General features: G+C 43.5%; 1 protein-coding gene across 3 annotated transcripts in view; it reads right to left on the bottom strand.

Annotated features, from left to right (window-relative positions):
* Positions 1-19,635, bottom strand: part of APTX (aprataxin) — a 43,907-nt gene that overhangs the window by 6,016 nt on the left and 18,256 nt on the right. For all 3 annotated transcript variants that reach the window (XM_073636915.1, XM_073636916.1, XM_073636917.1), the window contains 3 exons: positions 10,442-10,504; positions 4,265-4,491; positions 3,269-3,372 (listed from right to left, as the gene is read on the bottom strand). In XM_073636915.1, coding sequence (XP_073493016.1) covers positions 3,269-3,372; positions 4,265-4,491; positions 10,442-10,504 — 394 coding nt within the window. The remainder of the gene's footprint in view (positions 1-3,268; positions 3,373-4,264; positions 4,492-10,441; positions 10,505-19,635) is intronic.

The raw sequence follows: 19,635 nt of genomic DNA, 5'->3' as shown, positions 1-19,635 counted from the left end.
ATATAGAAACAGAACTTTTCATAAATAGTCTATAATGGTGGAGAGTTAGAGGAAGTTCTCTATCTATATCAATAAAGTCATAACTGGTTAAGGGCCCCTCTCCTCCCCATCCCAGAAGGGCTCTTTCACACGAGATTTTTTGGTACGTGTGCTATCCATCATGCAGATAGATCATGGACCCATTAAAGTGAATATGCCATTTAATCTGTCTTTTTTTTGGAAATAAAAAATCTGAGACATATCCTACTTTGATCCTTGTTGCCAATAACCGCATTTATTACATGCAGATTTAGATTTTGCTCCACATTTTACCCTATGGAATGCAAAGGGTTAAATCCACAGTGAAAATTGTCACAAGGAATTGACGTGAAGGGGAATTTCCACGTTACTTGAATCTCTGTATGCGATGGAAATCTAGTGCTTGCGATGTACCTGCTTGTAAATGCTGATTCCATGTGCTGATCACCATGAGACCTACCTGTACTAGGTGAGAATCACAGGGCGTTATTTACCTGCTGTAACAATTGTGTCAATTATTACCATGTCCATATTTCTTATTTAAGACCAACCTTAAGTTGGCACACTACTCCTGAGGAAACAGGGATACAAGAGGGTTTCTGTGGTCCCCTACATAAGGCCTTATTCAGACATTCATTTTCACATACATATTCTAGCCATGTTTTTCACAGACAGAACATGTATCCATTATATATGCATGGCACCCTCATCCCTCTTCCTGGTATGTATGGCACCCTTCATCCTGTTATGTACGGCCCCCATCATGGAATGTATAGCACCTTCATCCCTCTTCCTGGTGTGTATGGCACTCTACATCCCTGTATGTATAGCCCCCCCTCATTCTTCATCCCTTTATGTATGGCCCTCTTCATCCCTGTATGTATGGCCCCCCTCATCCCTGTATGTATGGCCCACTTCATCCTGGTATGCTTGTCACCCCCTGATCCCCGTCACACTGCACAGAAAAAAAATAAACTTTCACTCACTTCCTTTCTCCTCTAGCGCTGTCTTCTGCTCTGTGCCGCAATAGTCACTGCTCCCCACGCCGAGACTGTGTGCATGGGGAAGTGACCATTCATTCTCTCTAATAGCGCGCACGCTGTAGCCGCAGCGCGGCTCCTGCTGCACTCAGCTGTCAGCGTGCCCGCTATTAAAGGCCATGAATATTCACCACACCCATGGGAGTGGTGAATATTCATGGCCTTTAATAGCCGACACACTGACAGCCGAGCGCAGCAGGAGCCGCGCTGCAACTACAGTATGCGCACTATTAGAGAGAATGAATGGTCACTGCTCCCCACGTACGCAATCCTGGCGTGGGGAGCAGTGACTATTCCGGCACAGAGCTGTACACAGCGTGGGAGGAGAGAGAAGGTGAGTATGAAAGTTTATTTTTTTTCTGTGCAGCGTGACGGGGATCAGGGGGTGCCAAGCATACCAGGATGAGGGGGGCCATACATACAGGGATGAAGGGTGCCATACATACCAGGAGCCGCGCTGCGGGCACACTGTGCCGGTTATTAAGGAAAATTAATATTCACTGTTCCCCACGCCCATAGGCGTGGGGAGCAGTGAATATTCATTTTCTTCAGTAGAGGGCACAGTGTAGGCAGCAGCAGGCGGCAGCTGCCTCCTGTGCCCCGCTACTCAGCTGATGTCGCTTCCCCCACATCCCCCACCACCCACAGCCACAATATTTATGTACATCGGACTATAAGACGCACCCCCCACTTTCCTCCAAAATTTTGGAGGAAAAAAGTGCGTCTTATAGTTCGAAAAAAAAGAAAAAACATTCCACTACTACCAATGGGTAGTCTAATAATTATGCACACAATGTATGTCTGTTTTCATAAGAAAGAAAAATGAGCTGCACTCACCAGTCCATAAAAGCAGTATCTTTATTCCATGAGGATAAAAAGTCCGGCAAGCAGGGAGAGCGGGGAAGAAAAAAGCAGACAACAGCTGTTTCGCATGAAGCGTCTTCACGCGAAACAGCTGTTGTCTGCTTTTTTCTTCCCCGCTCTCCCTGCTTGCCGGACTTTTTATCCTCATGGAATAAAGATACTGCTTTTAAGGACTGGTGAGTGCAGCTCATTTTTCTTTCTTATGGTTATTTTGGACTGTTTAAACTTTTTTATGAGCTTTTGCACCTGAAATGTTACCAAGTCCTATTTAGGTGTCTGCATTGTACATGTTCAGCTTTGCACTGACTATTGCGGCTGTTTGCAGGTGGTGCAGGTTTTTCACTTTCCTTGCTGTAAGGTATGTCTGTTTTCAACCTATATAACTATGTAACATGATGACAGCTTAAGCAAGCATGCAACAGAGCATGCAAATCTTGACAGTGTGACTGTTGCATATTGTCAGGACTCTACAATTTATAAATACAATTTGCAGTCAAATAAATGTAGAAGTTAATGGAAAAACCCCTTAAAGGGGTTATCCACTTTCAGGAAAGTAGGCCCCGAACAATGTAAAATGTCAAATAACAAAGTCACCATGTACTCTCCATCCAGTGAGGGGACCTCCCCACTTATAGTCAGTCACTAAGCTCAGCAGCACATGCTGTCACACGTGCTGTAGACGTGACATCCCCACTATAGTCAAAACATGACCGAAGCTGCGGCGGCAATTCAGTGTTGGCCCCAACGAGGGTGAGTACCGGCTGAGTTTGTTATTTTAGGTCACAACTTGGGACCCACTTTCCCGAAAGTGGACAACCCCTTTAAACCTTATTGCCAGTATTAGCATACAATACCCAAGTATCATGTGACGTTAAAAGCAAGATGAAAATAGATAGCAAATTGAATTATAATAATTTATGTAACACTGACAAAGAATGATATATGGAGAAACTAGTCAAAAACGTATCAGGCCATGTTGCAGTTTTATACTCAAGAATAGAAACTCATTCTGGTATAGATGGAATATAAAGCACAATCATTGAGAACCAGGACAACAAGTTACCGTCCACGTTTTATTAGGGTGGATTCACATACAACAGATTAATTGTAAAAATTGCTGCAACTGAAAATACGTTACATTCATTCACCTAAATGGTGTTTGCATGGCGATATGCAGATTTCTGCAAGGTTCATGGAGATGAATGGGCCAATCCTTAAAATAAAACTGGCCACATGTGAATTAACCCCTATACAGACATGAACAAAAACAAACTATTTTTGTAGAGCATTCAGGCATACTTGGAAAATAAGAGCCCTAAAACACAAACTGATTTCTGAAAGCTTACCTTCAGATTCCACAAAATAATCGGTAGTGAAAGAGTTCCAGTGTTTCTTGTTTTTAAGGCAAGGTGAATCAAAATCTTGACTGATGACATGCAAATGAATATGACTGTAAAACATTAATGTAGGGAGGAAAAAGAGGGCATGAAGTTATATCCTGTACCACACGTTTTATTCTAATATCAGCTGAAGGGTAACTACAGTGATTTTTTTCCCAGTTCATTCTTAACTGGTCTTCCAACATATAAAATTCAGCCTCATCTAGCTTTTCTTTTTCTTATAGAAAACTCAGGGATCCATTCTCTTTAGTTAGCTTAAGTGATCTTTTGATAATCCCCTGGCGATTACATGAATTTATTTTCTCAAAAGAGGGTCACCATTTGAAATTACATGGACTGGACGGGGGGGGGTAATAGCTACTATCTCTGTAAATGATGATGATTACACGGCTCCTGTCGGACGGTTATAATGAAGACGATGAAAGCCCTGCCTCAGTGACTATATCTATTAGAGGGAAGGATAATCACACTATTACCACAGCCGGCAGAGATGGTACAGGTGCTAGCGGCCCATGCAATGCTGTGCTGATGCATCATTGGATTTACAGAAAGCACAGAGAAATAAAATGCAGAGTAAAATCTGTGAATCAAGATGGGGTTTAAAGATAAGCAAATAAGATGTTGAACTGCAGAGATAGAAGTATTCCATATCTGAAAGAAGTGCAGAGCACTGTACGGCTATGAGAGCAAGTTAGGGGTAAATATTCCTGATGTGACTTTGGAGCGGCATTTCGTCACAGATTTCACAAATAATTCAGTATAAGGAGGGAGTGGAGGGCAAAGGCGAGGATATAGTTGGGAGGGTAAAGAAAGCACACACATTAAATGGAATTCGCAGAGTATTGAATCTCTGGATCCACAAGCAGTCATGTCAGAAAAAGCAGGCACGGAAACTAAAAGCTGCAATACAGTAATCAATAGCATAATGTAACTTAATCATACCTCATACTTGGAATAGCATGGTAGCCTAGCCTAAATTGTGCTCTGCTCTGGGCTGAATGCTGCTGTGCAATCTTCTCCCCAACTGCATGCATGTGCTGTAATAGCTCCAGATGTTCAGAACGCAGCATCTTCAGGCTAGAAATAGATTGCCATGGTAGAACCAGCCAATGGTAACGTGCCTTGGGGTATTTGTCCTTAATTACGACAACTTTGTCATCTTTGAACACCTATGTTATTATAACAATAACAATGTCAAGGTGAATACAACCAAGCATATAATCCAACCCATCAGATTTATTACAGTTTTTTAGACTGCGCGCAAAAGCTAGATGATAAATCAAGCATACTGATGGGAGTGCGATTATTGGATCTCCAATTATACACAGCAATATTAACCAAAATCTGATTTTGATCTGGCAGGGCATTTATCTACTTTCTATTCTGCCTTTGCTTTATCCAGTCTTCTTTCTCTATTTCATTAGCAAAACTGGTGACCAAAAACAATTTTGGCATTTTTAATCATTTTTTTTTTTCATGTACAATATTCACGGTCTGAGTTAAACAGAGGTTTTTTTTTCATTTTTAAGGGTATGTGCACACGATGCAGAAATGCTCAGGATTTTTTCCTGAGCGTTTCTGCATCTCTCTGGCAGGAAAAAACGCATGCGGATTGTACATGCGGTTTCCTGCCAGGGACATGCGGATGTGAAGCGTTCTTCACTTTCATTTCCGCATGCGGGTTGACAAGCGCTTCCCAAGCGATTTTAGCATCACTTGGAAAGTGCTTGTCAACTTCACACTATATAAATCCATGCAACCGGCATGGATTTATATAGTGTGTGATGTCAAAAAATAAAAAATAAATCTATACGTTACCATCTGATGGCCCCCGGTGTCCTGCTTCATCGGTCCCGGCTGCCGGCAGTGAAGACTGTAGGACCTTCCGACGTCAGCGTCACGTGACCCGTCACATGACTCTGACGTCAGCGAAGGTCCTTCATTCAACCGCGAAGTGCCCGGGAAGCCGGCAGGACGCAGCGCGGGCCGTCAGAAGGTGAGAATATATATATTTTTTATTTTATTTTTTTTTTTTAATGGTACCTGGGTCTGGATGAGAGTCCTCTCATCCACACCCGGGTACCATCTGCACATTAGACCGCATGAAAAGCGCATCAACATATACAGTGATGCGGATTCCATGCGGTCTAATGCAAGTCAATGGCGGCAAAAGAGCAGCGTTTCCGCAAAATTAATTGACATGCTGCGGATTTTTGACCGCAGCGTTTACGCTGCGGAAAAATCCGCATCATGGGCACAGCACATGCGGATTTCCATTGGGGAACATTGCTGCCCTTCTACCATGCGTTTTTCATGCGTTTCCGCGGCGTTTACGCAACTGCAAAAACGCCACGGAAACGCATGAAAAACGCATCGTGTGAACTCAGCCTGCCGGCTTCCCGGGCACTTCGCGGTTGAATGAAGGACCTTCGCTGACGTCAGAGTCATGTGACGGGTCACGTGACGCTGACGTCGGAAGGTCCTACAGTCTTCACTGCCGGCAGCCGGGACCGATGAAGCAGGACACCGGGGGCCATCAGATGGTAACGTATAGATTTATTTTTTATTTTTTGACATCACACACTATATAAATCCATGCCGGTTGCATGGATTTATATAGTGTGAAGTTGACAAGCACTTTCCAAGTGATGCTAAAATCGCTTGGGAAGCGCTTGTCAACCCGCATGCGGAAATGAAAGTGAAGACCGCTTCATTTCCGCATGTCCCTGGCAGGAAACCGCATGTACAATCCGCATGCGTTTTTTCCTGCCAGAGAGATGCAGAAACGCTCAGGAAAAAATCCTGAGCATTTCTGCATCGTGTGCACATACCCTAACTGTGGAAAAGGAAGTGATTACTTTTTAGTCTAGTGAAAATCTAAAATCTAGTTTAGTGATTTTTACGTATGCAAAAAACGGTCCTAGTGTCATCAGCGCTTTTCATCAGTGTTTGGTCAGTGTCAGTTTTACCATCACTGATTGTAATGTATGAAAAAAAATAATAATAACAAAGCTTCTATCCATTGCAATGTTAATATAGGCTGTGTGCCCAAGAGGCGTTTTTTAAGTAATTCCGCTGCAGAAACGCTTAAAAAATGCATGGTAGAAGGTCTGCCATGTTCCCCAATGATAATCCGCATGTGCTGTGCACATGCTGCGGAAATTTCCGCTGCGGATTATCATTTCGGGAAAAAACGCAGCACTACCAATTATTTTGCGGAAGCGCTGCGTTTTCGCCGCCATTGACTTGCATTGGAACGCAATGAATCCGCATCACTGCATCTGTACATGCGGATTACATGCGTTTCAATGTGCGGATGGTACCCGGGTCTGGAGAAGATGAGACTCTCCTCCGGACCCGGGTACCATAGAACCTGTTAAAAAAAGAATAAAATAAAAAATAAATATTATACTTGCCTTCTGATGGCCCCCGGTGGACTCAAGGACCTGCCATGACGTCATTTAGTCATGTGACGGGTCACGCAACCGCTGACGTCGGCAGGTCCTTTAGTGTACCGCGAGCTGCCGGCAAGCCGAGACGCATCGAGTAAAGACATCGGGGGCCATCAGAAGGCAAGTATGATATTTATTTTTTACCATTCTTTTACGGTCACACTATATTAAGCCATGCTGTTTGCATGGATTTATATAGTGTGACCAAGTTGTCAAGCACTTTCCAAGTGATGCTAAAATCGCTTGGAAAGCGCTTCACAACCCGCATGCAGAAATGCATGTGAAGAACGCTTCACATCCGCATGTCCCTGGCAGGAAAAATGCATGTACAATCCACATGTACAATCTGCATGCGTTTTTTCTGCCAGGGAGATGCAGAAACGCTCAGGAAAAATCCAGAGCATTTCCGCATCGTGGGCACATAGCCTTATACCAATTCCTATTTGTGTGTCATCAGCGATTTTTATGGATCTGTGACGCTGATGAAACACGGACATTTCTCTATGACTTTGTGTGGACATGGTGAACAGCTTATAATGGGTATGTGATCTATCCATGGAAACCATGTATGAAACGCATACATGTCTGAATGAGACCTTAGAGGCAGATGCTGGCTTTCTAATAAATCCTGTACTGGAGCTCCTGAGTCTACTGCACACATTCCATCCCGATCCATGATGGATATACTGTATATGCAACCATTGTAATTTTAGTAATAGACTTTTAGCAATAAGAGTTTGAGAAAACTGAGTGACAGTCAATACAATTACCATTAGGCAGGAGCTACAAGAACACATTTTGTACTACAATAAGTCAGATTTCATGAGCACTACATAACATGAGGACAGAACGCCAACTAATGTTTGTGCTATGAATTTAATAAACCAGCATACCAGGGCACAGATCATGCATGAGAGTCCTTCCACACAGTGTGTGTAAGAAGTGCTGTGGGAAAGGAGGTCTACATTCCAAGTATGACTGCGGGATACATTTATCAGGTAACCATTAACTGGATTGCTGTCAATATACTTCATATAAATCTGTTCTGGTCAAGCTCCAGCCATAAGAAAGACTAATGGAGGCATACAACCCCTAGCTTTGTATAGCCATTTCAGGGAGTGCTATATAATAATCATGCAAAAGAACATATATTTGATCACTTTGTTCCATATTTAAATGAATGTTTTTTTCTTATCCAACTAGATCCAAGACTGTGTACTGAATAATCATTCAGGCACAGTTTTTCTGATACAAAACTCTAAATTCTAAAATTCCAGCTACATACAGCCATCACTCCATTTCTCCCTCCGGTAGCAACAGACACCGATATTTGATCGTGCAGCTCTTCAGTATGCACTCGTAGGTGTGTTACCACTAAATTCCTACATTTATTTAACTCTTCAGCACTTTTCTCAGTGTCCCTCCACCCTGATGCGCGTTTCGCTTTGTTTCCTCCAGGGTATGAGGCGGAAGAAGTGAGGTGAAATGCGCGGAAAGACACTGTGACTGGGATCCCTTATGCAGTGACTTTATAACCTATGGTAACTTTACCTATTCACATTTACAAAAGCTGCTATAGGGTAGACTAGTTATTCTGGGACTTGGAAGGTTTTTCATAGAATGTAATATAGTGATTTGTTCACCTGGTGCATTTGTGCCCTCTAATCTGTTTATCACTCTTGGCCATGCGGTTTGTCCCACTTACTGCTGTTTGTGTATCCAGACACGTTTTGTGTCCCTTTCAGTGAGGCACCTTTTGTCATTCATAGTTTTTCCCTAATAAACGTATACCTTTGAATATATTTATAGCATGGTTCTCTTCTTTTTCAGGGAAGATGCATATGTCCTTCGTGTGTTGTTAATCAGATTTATATTGAAATACCATGCACTTTTGTGGATTATAGGACTCTATTAATAATTGATTCGTTCATACAGTGCAGATCTGGTCAGTCTTTTACATTGTCATTATCAAGCCTGAACCAATCGTACAGCCTAAATAGAGAAAAAGTGTCAGAGAAGGAAATCTTCCTTGTTTTGGACCCTCTCCTGGCTTTGGCTTACAAATGATCATGCAAAATACATCAGTGTGAAGGTGACCTCAATGATGGTTTCACACGCTGCATTTCTGGATTCTCTTTGGACAAACACCAAAAAAAATAGGTAGATGTATAAAGGCAACCCAAGGGTATATGAACATGACGTCAGCAAACCCGCAGACAACGCTTCAGGAGAATGCCGATGTTGGTGTTTTTTGTTTTTTTTTGGATGTATGAATGGTGAATGACTTCCAAACGGAATGGCCAGGTCACTTCTTTTAACCATTTTGGAAGCCTAAAGTTCTTAAAAGAAGCTCAAAAAGACTGAATGCACAACAAGTCATTTTGACATTGCAAGGCATCTGTTCATTATTTTTGGCGTTTCTTTAGAACTTGTCCAAGCAGGTTCCTGAGTGGACTCGCCTAAAAAAGATGTTGTGTGCACATACCCAGGGCCAGCGTTAGGGGCAGGCAGACTAGGCATCAGCCTAGGGCCGCCGCTGCATTATACTCTATCAAGGACTATGGGAAGTGCATTATATTGTATGTACTATATGGGACCTGCATTATACTGTATCGAGGACTATGGAGAATGCATTATACTATATGAAGAACTATGGGGTGCATTATACTATGGGGAGTGCATTACACTGTATTGAGGACTATGGAGAATGCATTATACTATATGAAGAACTATGGGGTGCATTATACTATGGGGAGTGCATTACACTGTATTGAGGACTATGGAGAATGCATTATACTATATGAAGAACTATGGGGTGCATTATACTATGGGGAGTGCATTATACTTTATGAAGGACTATGGGGAGTGCATTATACTTTATGGAGGACTATGGAGAAGGCATTATATTATATGGAGGACTATGAGGAGTGCATTATACTATATGGAGGACTATGGGGAGTGCATTATACTATATGGAGGACTATGGGGTATGCATTATACTGTATGGAGGACTATGGGGTGTGCATTATACTGTATGGAGGACTATGGGGTGTGCATTATACTGTATGGAGGACTATGGGGTGTGCATTATACTGTATGGAGGACTATAGGGTGTGCATATACAATATGGAGGACTATGGGGAGTGCATTATACTATATGGAGGACTATGGGGAGAGCATTACACTGTATGGAGGACTATGGGTTGTGCATTATACTGTATGGAGGACTATGGGGTGTATTATACTAAACGAGCAAAATGCTGCCTATTCATCAAATAATTGGATTGTTTATGTCGTAACAAAAATCATTGTTCTCAGCAGCATATAGCCTGGGGAAAACTGCAGATATGCTGCTGATAACATGATACTTTATGGGGACAGCTTGATCTACTGGGGATTGTTCTGTGCCCATCATTCTTCCTTTCCTGTGTAAAGAGGCCAGGAAACAAGTGTCGGACAACTTCAATATTGTCGATCACGCTCTTTTAGTGGCCTGAACTCAAAGCATGTAAATACAACAGAAATGTTTCTGTGTGATGGTGCAATATGTGAGCATTTGGGGCCCCACTTTAAACTTTTGCCTAGGCCCCACTTTGTCTAAAATCAGCCCTGTACATACCCTAAAGGAAGTTTTTTTCCACAGTATTACTATATAAATGAGTAGCACCTGCATACTTGGATCCTGCATAGAAACCTTCAACCCTTGACTCCAGTGTCCATGGCTTTTAACCTATTGCGTTAACAAAAAGTACAAATTAGCACAAAGTACATAAAACAAAGAGTAACAAAGCATTTAGGTCTGTGCATATAATAATGAACTACATTAATCAGTGATGAAAAAATATCAAGTTTCTTTGCATTTAACAAAATGATATAAGTCTATAGAAATCCATAGAATTGGACCAATAAAACGTTTAAACACTTTGGGAATGAAATGACAAACAGAACTAAACAACTCTAAAACTAAGGACTAGGGATGAGCGGACCCGTGGGTGTTCGGGTTTGAGCGAACTTTAGTCAAACTGGTACAGACTAAACTTTGGTTCGGATACCAGAACTCTACCCGAAACCCATGGAAGTGACTAGGGACCTGAACTTTGGTGCTGTAACATATTTGCTCTCTCTCTAGGTGTCCAGTACGAACCTCGAACTTTAGAGTTCAGGTTCGCTCATCTCTACTCAGGGCCGCTTGCTGTCAATCATCCACTTTCCACCTTTTTAACCTCTTCAGGCTGGTTTCAGGTGGAATCCACCTCAAAAAGATGTGTGTGCATCCCGAAAGTTGGTTTCACAAACAGCAATTTTATAAAAACACCACTTGAGTTTTTGATGTCAATTTTAGAGCCAAAGCTCCCAGAAGTGAATTCAACAGGAAAGAGACAGGAATGGAAAATAAATTTACCACTAGCAGATTCCATGGAGTGATTTAAGGATGAAAATATCAGATATCCAGCTGGGAAGAATGTATGCTTCATTCATCCGATTGAAAACGGTTATCTTATACTGTGCATCATTTTCTTCACATACAAAACACAGGTATGCTACAGTGTACAATTGTCTTTTACGTACACTACTATAAAACAATATAAAAACATGTACCAAACATAGATAGTACAACAGAATATGTCTAAACATAAGAAGATATTAAGAAAACATTGCTAGAAAAAAAGGGCTTGAAGTCCCAGCAGTTACCCTCGCTAATGATGTCTAACATCTAACCCTACTGGAACTGAGGTTCTCAACATAAAGATCCACATAGTTTCTCAGGTAAGCAGTTTGTGCTTATGATTACCCCCTCACGGTGATCTATTCACTTTTTTCGAATACCTAAGGGCCCAGTTTAGCAACCCATGTATTGTATGTTGCACAATGTGCAATTAATCAAATACACAGCAAAATTGGCAGTTTAATTTATAGAACTTCTGATGTTTAACAGTTTTTCACTATGACTGGACGGGAAATTGTTAGTGTCATGGGGATACAGCGACAGAGTGGGGTCAAATGATCGCAGTGTCTGGTGAAACATACACCTGTGGTAGTTAGAACGGTTTATTAGCAGTTCTGGCTTTCTTTGCTCTGGTGCTGCAAGGGTTAAAATGCTTAGCTGGGACTCCTGGAGTTCCCCGTCTTGTTGTATCACCTGTTGTGAGTTTATTACTCCCAGCAGCTATAAGAACCCTCCACCTTGCTCCTGACTTGCCAGTGATAGTTACCACTACATGGTTTGGAGTTGAAGGAGAGAGTTCAGCGTTTGGAGTGGAAGGTTGGAGAGTTTTTCAGGAGATTGCTGCGTGGAGTTGATATGCATGTGTATCCTTATCTTCTCCCATTTGGTTTCTTCCTTCCTATTCCTCTTATTTCCCACTCTGTTGTTTTGTGAGTGTATTTGTATGATTGTAGTTTTCTTTTATCTCTGTCTGGTTAGTGTTTGACTATACACTTTGGCCTCACACCTCCCTGGGTGGGAGAAGGAACAGGTAAGGGTAAGCATAACAAGGTATGAGACTCTGGCATCTTCACCATTCAGGGTAATACGGGGGTCAGGGAGAACCTTGAGTGCCCCTAGTTCGAGGGATCGGTTAGGTACCCACAGTCCCTTGTCACTACGTGACAGTTAGAGAGCATTTGAGCATCTTGATAAGTCTATCAGTCATGGACACATCTAAAGAACCCTGTTGCTATGTTATTGCATTATATGAGGTTACTCGCCCCCGCCCCACCCCACCACTAAAAAGTCACAAAATGTTAGCACAAATCTACTCCAGTCCCCTCAGGAGTGATTTTATACACATTTGGTATATTTGAGTACATTCCTCAACATTTTTGCAGAACATGCAACTTGAACAATCATAAAAAAAAGTTAAAGACAAAAATAAAGAACATTTTCTTATTTGGCTCAAAATTCAAAACCCATATGCGCCATCAAAAAAAAGAACAGTGAATTAAAAAAAATTGCAACTTATGAATGTGGCCCACAATGCATATACTGATGGTACTAGGAATTTTCTGATCAAGGAAGTTCTGGAACGTTTTTTTTATTTTATTTTTGGTAATTATTATTATAGCGCCATTTATTCCATGGCACTTTACATGTGAAAAAGGAGTATTACATACAAGAACAATTACAATAATCTTCAACAAAATGTGACGGCGACTGGTACAGGAGGAGCGAGGACCCTGCCTGTGAGGGCTCACAGTCTACAAGGGATGGGTGAGGATACAGTAAGTGGGGGTAGAGCTGGTATGGTGGATCGAGGGTTACTGCAGGTTGTAAGCTTGTCGGAAGAGGTGGGTCTTCAGGTTCCTTTTGAAGGTTTCCACGGTAGGCGAGAGTCTGATATGTTGGGGTAGACCGTTCCAGAGTAGAGGGGATGCACGGGAGAAATCTTGTATGTGATTATGGGAAGAGGAGATGAGAGGGGAATAGAGAAGGAGATCTTGCATTCAGGTATGTATCGGGAGACTAGGTCACAGATGTATGGAGGAGACAGATTGTGGATGGCTTTGTACGCCATGGTTAGGGTTTTGAACTGGAGTCTCTGGGCAATGGGGAGCCAGTGAAGGGATTGACAGAGGAGAGGCCGGAGAATAGCGGGGGGACAGGTGGATTAGTCAGGCAACAGAGTTTAGGATAGATTGGAGGGGTGAAAGAGTGTTGGAAGGGAGGCCACAGAGCAGGAAGTTGCAGTAGTCGAGGCGGGAGATGATGAGGGCATGCACTAGTGTTTTTGCAGAATGTGCGGATCCGGGAGATATTTTTGAGTTGGAGTCGGCAGGATGTGGAAAGGGCTTGGATATGTGGTTTTAAAGGAGAGATCAGAGTCCAGGGTTACCCCAAGGCAGCTATAGCTTGCAGGACTGGGGAGAGTGAACAGCCACTGACGTTGATAGGTCAGGTGGGGGGGATGAAAGAGATTGTGGAAAGATGATGAATTCCGTTTTGTCCATGTTAAGTTTTAAAAATCTAGCAGAGAAGAAGGATGAAATAGCGGACAGACATGTGGGATTTTGGTTAGTAGGGAGGAGATGTTGGGTCCGGAGAGGTAGATCTGTCTGTCATCAGCATAGAGGTGATACTGAAAGCCGTGAGACTATGAGCTGTCCCAAGCCAAAGGTGTAGATGGAGAAGAGGAAGGGTCCTAGGACTGAACCTTAGGGGACACCGACAGATAGGGGGCGAGATGAGGAGGTGGTGTGTGAGTGGGAGACACTGAATATCCAGTCTGTTAGGTATGAAGAGATCCAAGATAAGGCCAAGTCTACGATGCCGAGAGATGCGTCTGTAGTAAGAGGGAATGGTCCACTGTGTCGAAATCAGATGACAGGTCTAGGAGGAGGAGGACAGAGTAGTGTCGCTTGGATTTGGCGGTTAGTAGGTCGTTGGTGACTTTAGTCAGGGCAGTTTCAGTAGAATGGTGAAGTCGGAAGCCAGATTGGAGACGGTAAAAGAGAGCAGGAGGAGAGGTGGGAGGACAGTTCAAAGTGGACATGTTGTTCCAGTAGTTTTGAGGCATATGGGAGAAGTGATATGGGGCGATAGCTAGACAGAGAGGATGGGTAAAGGGAGGACTTTTTGAGGATGGGTGTGATCGAGGTATGTCTGAAGCATGAGGGGAAGACACCAGTTGTTAGTTACAAGTTGAAAAGGTGGGTTAGGGTTGGGATGAAGATAGTGGTAAGGTTGGGGATGAGGTGGGACGGGATTGGGTCAAGTTTACAGGTGGTGAGGTGTGATTTGGAGAGTACAGAGGAAAGTTGATCTTCCGTAATGGTGGAGAAGCTGGTTATGGAGGAGGAGGATTGAGTAGAAGAGAGGAGGGGCTGGGGAAACTTTAAGCAAAAACTTTGTCTTTTAGTGTCAATCTTCTGCTTGAAGAATGAGGCAAAGTCTTCGGCTGAGATGAGGGGAGAGGGAGGAGAGAATTGAAGGTGTTGAATAGTTGTTTGGGGTTGTGAGACAGGGAGGATATGAGAGATGAGAAGTATGTTTGTTTTGCTGTAGTGAGTGTGGACTTGATGGTAGTGAGGGACTGTTTGAATGCGATGAAGTGCTCATTGGAGTGGGACCTTTTCCATCTACGCTCAGCAACCCTAGAGTTCCTTGGTTAGGCTGTTGTGCCAGGGTTGCCTGTTCATTGTGCGAGCTTTGGTATGTGTGAGAGGGGCCACCGAATTGAGAATTGCAGTTGTTGTAGTGTTATATAATGCAGCAGCAACATCTGCGTCATGTAAGGAACTGATGTCTGTAAGAGGGAGGAGGGATTCAGAGAGGGAGTGTAGGTCAAGGTGTTTGAGGTTTCTGGGAGGGTATGCTAATTTGTGCATTGGGGATTTTTGCCCTGGAGAGGAGAGGGTAGAGAATGTAAGTAGGTTGTGGTGAAAAAGAGGGAGGGGTGAGTTAGAGAGGTTAGACTGGAAACAGAGGCGGGTGAAGATGAGGTCCAGAGTGTGGCCATCTTTGTGAGTTGCTGCGGAAGACCATTGAGTAAGGCCGAAGGAGGAAGTGAGGGATAGAAGCTTAGAGACAGATGGGTGGGAAGTGTCAATGGGGATGTTGAAGTCGACCATGATGATAGTGGGGATGTTAATCGAAAGGAAGTGAAGTAGCCAGGAGGTGAAATAGTCTAGGAAGGTGGTGGCTGATCCTGAGGGGTGGTAAATGACAGCCAGTTGGAGGGGGAGTAGAGGCGCACACAGTGCACTTCAAAAGAGGGAAGAGTAATGGAGGGTGGCAGTGGGATTTGGTCAACGAGCAGTTATCTGGCAGGAGAAAGCCTACTCCTGCACCATGCTTGCCAATGGGGTGCAGGGTGTGGGAAAGGTGGAATCCACCACATGAAAGTGCAGCTGGAAAGACTGTGTCAGAGGGGTTGAGCCAGAGTTCGGTGATGCAGAGGAAGGAAAATTTGTTAGTTAAGAAGAGATCATGGATGTTGGAAAGTTTGTTGCAGACGGAGCAAGTGTTCCAGAGAGCTCCTGTTAGTGGGACTGGGGAAGCGGGGGGCTGGGCGGATGTGTATGAGGTTAGAAGGGTTGTGAGAGTTTGTGATAGATCGTGGATAGGAGGTGGAAGTGACTGTGGGGATGTGGTGAGGAGGGCCAGGATTTGGGGAGATATCACCAGCAGTGAGGAGGACAAGAGAAATTGTTAGTAGGTGGGAGCAGGAGAGAGCATGATGTGGCTGTCTGTGCTCAGAGACACAGGACTGAATGTTGAGGAATAGTTTAGAGGAAGAGGTGAGATAAATGGGGAGGATGGAGGGAGAGATGAAGAGTTCCTTGCTAGGTGTAGGGATTAGGGGTGGCTGTAAGAAGTGAGGATTAAGGGGGTGAGAGAGAAGACAAACACAAACATTATTTAGTGTCCAAGTATCCAGTTACCTTCAGTTCCCTTCAGGTTCAATTCAGGTATAATTCATATCTCACACTTAAACAATACACTTAAGGCAAAGCACTGAACATACAATTAAGGCAATAGATACTTCCTTCAGATACATGAAGTTTCAATGAGGATTGAAGTTCTCCCCTGCTCTTGAAATGTGTTTATGTCCAGATGGAAGGAACTATTTTTGCTAAACGACTCCAATCTGATTGCCTACCCAGATTAACTGTTATCGTTATATTTACGACTTGCAACTGATGTGGGGTGATACAATGGAACAAGCTGCTACGTTTTTCAATCAGATCAATGTCAATCCATTCAATGTAAATTTCACACTAGATCACACCAGTATCAATTTTCTTAATGTTGAAGTTGATAGGAGATCCTAAAACAGGGAAAGTGAAAGTTTTACCGTATAGGAAGGAGTTTGTATGTTCTCCCCGTGTTTACGTGGGTTTCCTCAGAGTTCTCTGGTTTCCTCCCACATTCCAAAGACATACTGATAGGGAATTTAGATTGTGAGCCCCACTGGGGACAGTGCCGGTAATGTTTGTAAAGCGCTGCGGAATTAATGGCGCTATATAAGTGAGTAAAAATAAATAAATAAATAAATAAATAAATATAGGAAACTTCCAGGAACTATATTTTACAAGTAGAATCATTCCGTCTCCCCGATACAAGGAAAAATATCCCACTGCGCAATTAATTAGAAGAAAGCTTTATTGTTTGCTGCAACAACAGTTTTAAGTTAGAGGCAGTAAGATGTGAGCGAGAACTAGGATGGATTTACACTGGCCGATAGTGGCTGTCAACCGACCAGTTGGCTGTCATTTACTAGCCTGTTCAGACAGGCCGACTGCTCTTTCCATGTGCACTGAATGATTGGTGATAAATCATTCTGTGCATATACGCTGCCATTAATTATTGGCAGCAACGATTGATGATTTGGGAGTGGAGAATAAAGTACACACAATAATAATGAGCGTAACTTTTGAAACTAATTATAGTGTACAATACAAAATACAAAATACTTATTGATCTTGTATCAAAGCTGCAGCAGAAATTAAATCAGGTATTTAGGAAAGCTCCAACTATGCATCTTTCTTGTCTGCAAGTCTTTTTTTGCAGTGGAAAAAATGATACTAAGAAAACCTGGCTCTCCACAACAAGCTGTTTAGATGTGGCCATGACCAATGTAAAGAATGCAAGCATGTTGTTCAGTCTAGCAATTTACGGTAGTCAGAATTGAAAAGTGTTTGCCATCAGAAGTTTTATAAATTGCAATATGAGTTTTGTGCGTACTCGATTGCCTGCACCATGTGCAACATGCAGTGGATGGGTTCTACTGGGTCCCTTTCAGGTGAGAATTAGGAGACATCTTTCAGATACGCTTAATCTTAGTTAATATTTCAAACAGGTGCATAACAGTAAAAGTATGAAGATAATGATGCATAGTATTATGATGAAGTTTTGAATCAGATAAAGTTGTATTTAGGTCCTTACTTGATATTTTCCATTAATTTTGAATCCACTTCTGACTTGGTAAAAGGGGAATGAAAAACTGCTGATAAAAAAAAAAAAAAAAACACAACCCGCTGTGTAAAACTACCCTGAGAAATGTGATGGGTTCTCAACAGTGTTTCTCACTTGGTAATTTGGTTGAGCGGGATCTTGTGGCCTGCTCTTTGACTTCATCCTTGCTAAAGTTCTAGGCAATGGTTCTTGGGATTTTACCCTGAGGCCTCATTCACACGTCTGTATTTTCTCGTATGTGACAAAAATGGACTAACTTTCATCAGTCTTTTGGTTTAGATTTTCATCAGTGTTCAAAAAAATAAAAAGGAAAAAATAGAAAAAACATTTGCAAATTTTCTTCTACCTATTGCAACGTTAAAGTAAATCTGTCAGTAGGATCAATCCTCTTAAGATGTGATATCTTGATATCTGCGATCTCATGTCTTATTCCAGAAAAATCCAAGTTTTTCTTATATGTTCAGGGCTATGGAAAGGACACTGATTGCATGAGAATCTGCCTCCTGAGCTTATTTTAAGCCTTCACAACATTTGACATACATATGTGTCATGGTTGGGAAGGGGTTTGCGACCAATAACGTATAGGTACTAGTGATAAGTGAGCATGCTCTGATATTCAGTTATCCAAGCGTGCTCGGATTTGGAAACAGTAGACGGCGTGGTTGAGTCAAATGCTCGTGTAACCACATGTATTGTGGCTGATGCATAGCCGCTACAAAGGCGGAGAATGCCCATGTCTATGCATTGTTAGCGGCCGTGTATCAGCCATGATACATGCGGCCGCGGGTACACGAGCATTTGACTCGAGCATGGTGGCTACTCTATCGGAATCCGAGCACGTTCGAATAACTCAATATCTGAGCATGCTCACTCATCACTAATAGGTACAGCATGGTGCTCGTACAGAAGCTGTACCCGGATCTCTGCTTACGTGATAGCCGAGCCCCGGCTGTCACAGCCAGGTTCGGTGCAAGCACCGTGCCAGCAGCATGGTCTAAAGCAGAGGTCCCAAACATGTGGCCTGCGGGCTGCATGCGGCCCCTGGGGCTGCTTTATGTGGCCCGCAGGCACAGACTCCTTGACTATCCCGACCTGGTCCAGGAGGAGCCGCCGACAGCATTGCTGAATTGCCACACAGAGACCGGCTCCCAGCACAGCATTTTCAATGCCAAGCACCGGCCAATCAGAGGCCAGCAGCTGATATCTGCACATGGCAGTGACATCATACGCCGCTGCGCTGGGACGCAAATATCAGCTGCTGGCTTCTGATTGGCCGGCGGCTGGCATTGGAAATGCTGTGCTGGGAGACGGTCTCTGCACGGCAATGCAGCGCTGCTGTCGGCGGCTCCTCCTGGACCAGGTCGGGATAGTCAAGGGGTCTGAGCCTGTGGGCCGCATGTGCACAAAGGACGCCGAGGGAAAGGAGGACAGGTGAGAGGAATCTATCTTTTTTTTTTTTTCTCTCTTTTATGTATGTGAAGAACAGCGTAGGGGACAATTCTACATGATGGGGACCACCAGGATGGGGGACATTACTCCAAGATGGGGACCACCAGGACGGGGCACATTACTGCAAGATGGGGACCACCAGGATGGGGCACATTACTGCAAGATGGGGACCACCAGAATGGGGCACATTACTGCAAGATGGGGACCACCGGGATGGGGCACATTATTGCAAGATGGGGACCACCAGGATGGGGCACATTACTGCAAGATGGGGACCACCAGGACGGGGCACATTACTGCAAGATGGGGACCTCCAGGACGGGGCACATTACTACAAGGTGGGGACCTCCAGGACGGGGCACATTACTACAAGGTGGGGACCTCCAGGACGGGGCACATTACTACAAGGTGGGGACCACCATGATGGGGCACATTACTCCAAGATAGGGACCACCAGGATGGGACATATTACTTCAAGACGAGGACCAGGATGGGGC

The sequence above is a fragment of the Phyllobates terribilis genome, unplaced genomic scaffold (assembly GCF_046119375.1).
Source record: "Phyllobates terribilis strain yellow unplaced genomic scaffold, ASM4611937v1 Scaffold_1__5_contigs__length_1240528914, whole genome shotgun sequence".
NCBI lineage: Eukaryota > Metazoa > Chordata > Amphibia > Anura > Dendrobatidae > Phyllobates > Phyllobates terribilis.
The sequence above is the reverse complement of the archived record's forward strand: the minus strand, read 5'-3'. Positions and strand labels throughout refer to the sequence as shown.